This window comes from Perognathus longimembris, chromosome 19, assembly GCF_023159225.1.
Source record: "Perognathus longimembris pacificus isolate PPM17 chromosome 19, ASM2315922v1, whole genome shotgun sequence".
Taxonomy (NCBI): Eukaryota; Metazoa; Chordata; class Mammalia; order Rodentia; family Heteromyidae; genus Perognathus; species Perognathus longimembris.
In genome coordinates, this window is record NC_063179.1 from 32,585,149 (window position 1) to 32,589,019 (window position 3,871).

The 3,871-nt window shown below is 60.7% G+C and overlaps 1 protein-coding gene across 1 annotated transcript; it reads right to left on the reverse strand.

Moving 5' to 3' along the window:
• Positions 1-647: 647 nt before the first annotated feature.
• Positions 648-2,972, reverse strand: Ccno (cyclin O). Its single transcript, XM_048368456.1, has 3 exons — positions 2,586-2,972; positions 1,815-2,000; positions 648-1,133 (listed from the first exon to the last, which is right to left on the reverse strand). The coding sequence occupies exons 1-3, from the start codon at positions 2,970-2,972 to the stop codon at positions 648-650; spliced, it is 1,059 nt and encodes a 352-aa protein (XP_048224413.1).
• Positions 2,973-3,871: the final 899 nt, after the last annotated feature.

The following is a 3,871-nucleotide window of genomic DNA, read 5'->3' on the forward strand; positions in this document are numbered from 1 at the left end:
GATTGCAGCAGAGAGGGGCTCACCTTGTGACAGCCCTTGGCCTTCAGAGCCTTTCTTAGCCACGTGGGATTCTCTGAGTGGAATGTGTCGCTTCACCCTCTGCTGTTGTGATGTGCCTACCTGGTCCCCACAGCTTTCTGCCTCCATATCACCTGCGGTAGTGAGTGCAGCTCTTGCCTTTTGGACAGCACAGACTGTTCTACTGTGCCACACAGCTCACCGCACTCCTCAGGCACCTGAGCGTGTCGGATGGGACCAAGCAGATCAGTGGGCTTGACTGCTCTCATTAGACCAAGGCTAAATCCTTCCCGTGGAGAAGCTAACTGCAGAGGGAAGCTGTGATTAAGGAGGATCCACAGATTGCCAAATACCCCTCCCCCCGCCCCTTTCAGGACAGATGGTAAATATAGCAGCATTCAAACAAACCATGACAGATAACCTGTATACTAGGGAAAGACAGCTCCTTTGCACGCTCCAGGTTGAATAAATAAACAACTAGGGGCTGCTATTGTACACTATTCACACACAGCAGGGTGGCGGCACCCCCAAATCCTGCGCCTGCCCGTTCTGGTCATCCCCGCGCTCCTGGGAGGCAGCGAGGGAGGTCTGGCATCCAGGCTGGAACAGACGGAACCTGAGGGTGTGCTCTACTTCAAGCTCGGAGACAGGCTGCATTTCTGGAAGATCTGGAGGGGCAGCATGTGAGGGAGGGAAGGGCCGTTTATGGCCACCAGCAGCCGCAGCTTGCCCAGGCAGTCCCGCAGCGCTTCCTCGGGGTGCTCGCCCAGGCGCAGGTCCACAGGGCGCGGGAGCCGCAGCATGCGGTCCGCCAGCGCCAAGCAGCAGATGGCCAGCAGGGAGGGGGTGTAGTTGGTAAAGGCATAGTCAGCCAGGCTCAGCTCGGCCACCGCCCGCGCCAGCGATTGTGCTTCTAGGGCTTCGCAGACCTCTGCCTGGCCGGCGTCCACGCGCGCGTGAGTGAAATGTTCCAGGAAGAAGCTGATGGTGGGGGCGCTCACGCTGAAATGCAGCTTGTGCAGCACGATGCACTCGAGGTTGCAGAGCTGCTGCCGGGAGAAGGCGCCGCAGCACAGGGCCAGGAGCTGTTTCACCCTGGGTGGGTGCACCTCCACCTGCAACACAGGCTGGGCTCAGTCCCCAACCGCCCCTTGCAGCTTCCAGGGCCGGGGCCCAACCCTATCTGAAAACAGAGAATCGGGATCCCTTCCAGAGGAATTGCTGGGTTTAGCCTTCCACTTGGGTCACCACACACTTCCCCCCACCGCCTCTCACCCCATGGTCCCGCTGAGAAGGTGGGTGGGTGGGGAAATGGGGGGGGGTGTGAATTCAGGGTCTAGGCGCTGGCCCAGAGCTTTTGTGCTCAAGGACAGGACTCTACAACCTGAGCCACAGCTCCACTTTCAGTTCTTTGGGGGTAGTTTATTGGAAGTAAGAGTCGCACAGACGTTTCTGTGTGCGATGGCTGCGAACCTCAGTTCTCAAGTATCAGCTTCCTGGGTAGCTAGGATTACAGGTGTGAGCCCCTGGCACCCAGCGACTGGGCAAAGTTTTGAGATTTTTTTCCTTCTTCTTTCGGCGCCACAAAGCTTTTGGGATTGACTACAGAGTGTGACTTTAGAAGCTGAGAAGGATTAGCTGGCAGGAAAATTGAGGTCAGGCAAGTGTAGATTTGCAAGCGCCCGCTGAAAAGAATTGAAGGAACCCAACGCCGAGTCGCGCGCTGGAAAGCCGGGTGTCCAGAAAGCGGATCGTCTGGCTGCACCCCTCCCCCGAGGCCTCCTGGAAGGAAGTACCTGCTTGCAAGCGATGAGCAGAGAGGTGACCCCGAGCAGCTGGAAGCAATCTGCAGCCACCGGCGTGGTGGTGAGGAAGCGATCCAGCGTGTTCACCGCAAGGCACAGCGACTCGAAGGAGAGGCCAAACTGGCGGTGCACGGGGATGAGCCAGCTGAGCAGTTGACAGCGGGCCTCGGCCGTCACCTGCAGGACGAGAGGGGCAGCCGGCTGAGCCTAGGGCTAGGAGGATGGGGAGATGAGGCTAGAAAGGAAGGGTCGAGGGACCCCGGGGGCTTTCCCCGAGGTAGACTGAAAGCGGGGGGGGGGGGGGGCGGGGGGAATGCACGAACTGGGCACATGCGCAAAGCGCAAAATCTCCTGGCTCATAGATGGACGCGCGCTGGGCCAGCCCAGCGGGTCACAATGTCACCTCGTGCAATCCCAGCAAGCCAGTGGAAGGTCAGGGTTAGGGGAGCAGTCCGTTTTGTAGATTAAAAGGGGTGGGGGGGGGGCGTCGCGTAGGTTATAAAACAGGAGTCCCAACTCGAACCTAGAAACCCGTCTGCACTCCACGCTACCCCACTATTAGCCTGGCGGCTCAGGGAAGACGGTGAGCCGAGTCCTCCCCACTTTTCTCCATCTGAAAATCGACGCCCGGACTCCCCAGTTCTGGGAAGCTATTGCGATCCATCTAGGGGGCGGGAAGTGGGCTGCACCGGCCTAGAAGGCTCGGAGGGCAGCCGGCAGGACCCGAGGGAGCCGGGACGGGCGGAGCGGCGGAGGCCTCACTTGTGGCTGCCGCGCCAGCGCCGCCCGCGGGTGGAAGCGGCTCTCCTGCGCCCTGCGGAAGGCGTAGCAGCTAGGGCCATAGTCGCGGAAGGTCTGGAGATCGAGCGGCGTCCACGGCTGGGCCAGGCCGGGGAGAGTGCTGCAGCCCCGAGCCGCCGACGCCCCAGGGCTGTCGGCCCCGTCCGAGCCGGAGCTCGGGGACTCTGACAGGTCGCCAACGCCAGAGTCTCCGGGGAGCGGGCGCGGGAGCAGGGGCTGCAGCGGTTCCTTCTTCCGGAGGCGCGGGCGCCGGCTCTTCTTCACTGGGGCGCGGAGGTTCTCATTGTTGACCCGACTCCCAACCCTGGTCGCGGGGCTCGAGGGGCTGGCTGGGGTGGGGGTCACCATGATGCAGCCAGGTGGCCCCTCCGCTGTCCCCAACGCGCGGGCGGCAACGGGCGCGCGAAAGAGACGCGCGGCGCGGCGGCTGGCTCGCCCCTAAGTACTGGGCCCGCCCCTTCCCTCTGCCACACCCGCGACTTCTCAGTGGTTGGGCTTGGAGCGGCACCAGAGCCGCGCTTTCTCGGACCAGGAACGCCTCTCCACTGCGGCTGGCGGCGGGTTGGGGCCGGCCACCAGGGCGCACAGCCGCGCACCTGCCAATCACTGTGCGCCAAGCGTGCGTCCTGCGTTGCCTGGGCAACCGGAGCCCGGGACTTGGCGGGAGCTAGGCGCGCGGAGTGGTTCAGAGTGGGGGCAGCCTCGGCCCAGCCAGGTGAGAGGCGGACTCAGCCACAAGACTCCTCTGCCCCTAGCAAAAAACAAAAAACAAAAAAAAACCACAAAAATCAAAAAGAGCCCCGTTGGCCAGATGGTCCTGATACAATGCGATCAGCTTCTATGTTGGGCTCTCACTCAGATCGGCTAATTTTGTGAAAGTTCACTTCTGAGCTGCAGATGGAAGGTCGGACTAGAATCGTGTCGGCACAGTTTTCTCCAGAAACCCACAGAAGTAAATAAGGATTCGTCTTCCTTCCTTCCTTCCTTCCTTCCTTCCTTCCTTCCTTCCTTCCTTCCTTCCTTCCTTCCTTCCTTCCTTCCTTCCTTCCTTCTTCCCTCCCTCCCTCCCTCCCTCCCTTCCTTTTTTCCTTCCTTTCCTTCTTCCCGGAGCCGAGCTTGGGTGTGTTCCTCCGGGCTGCTGTGTATATAGGAAGTATGTCCAGCAGCCAGACATTCGTGATCCAACAGACCCCAAAACTGTACAGACACCCTCACCGTAAGTCTGTGGTCTTCAAGACAGTACTTTG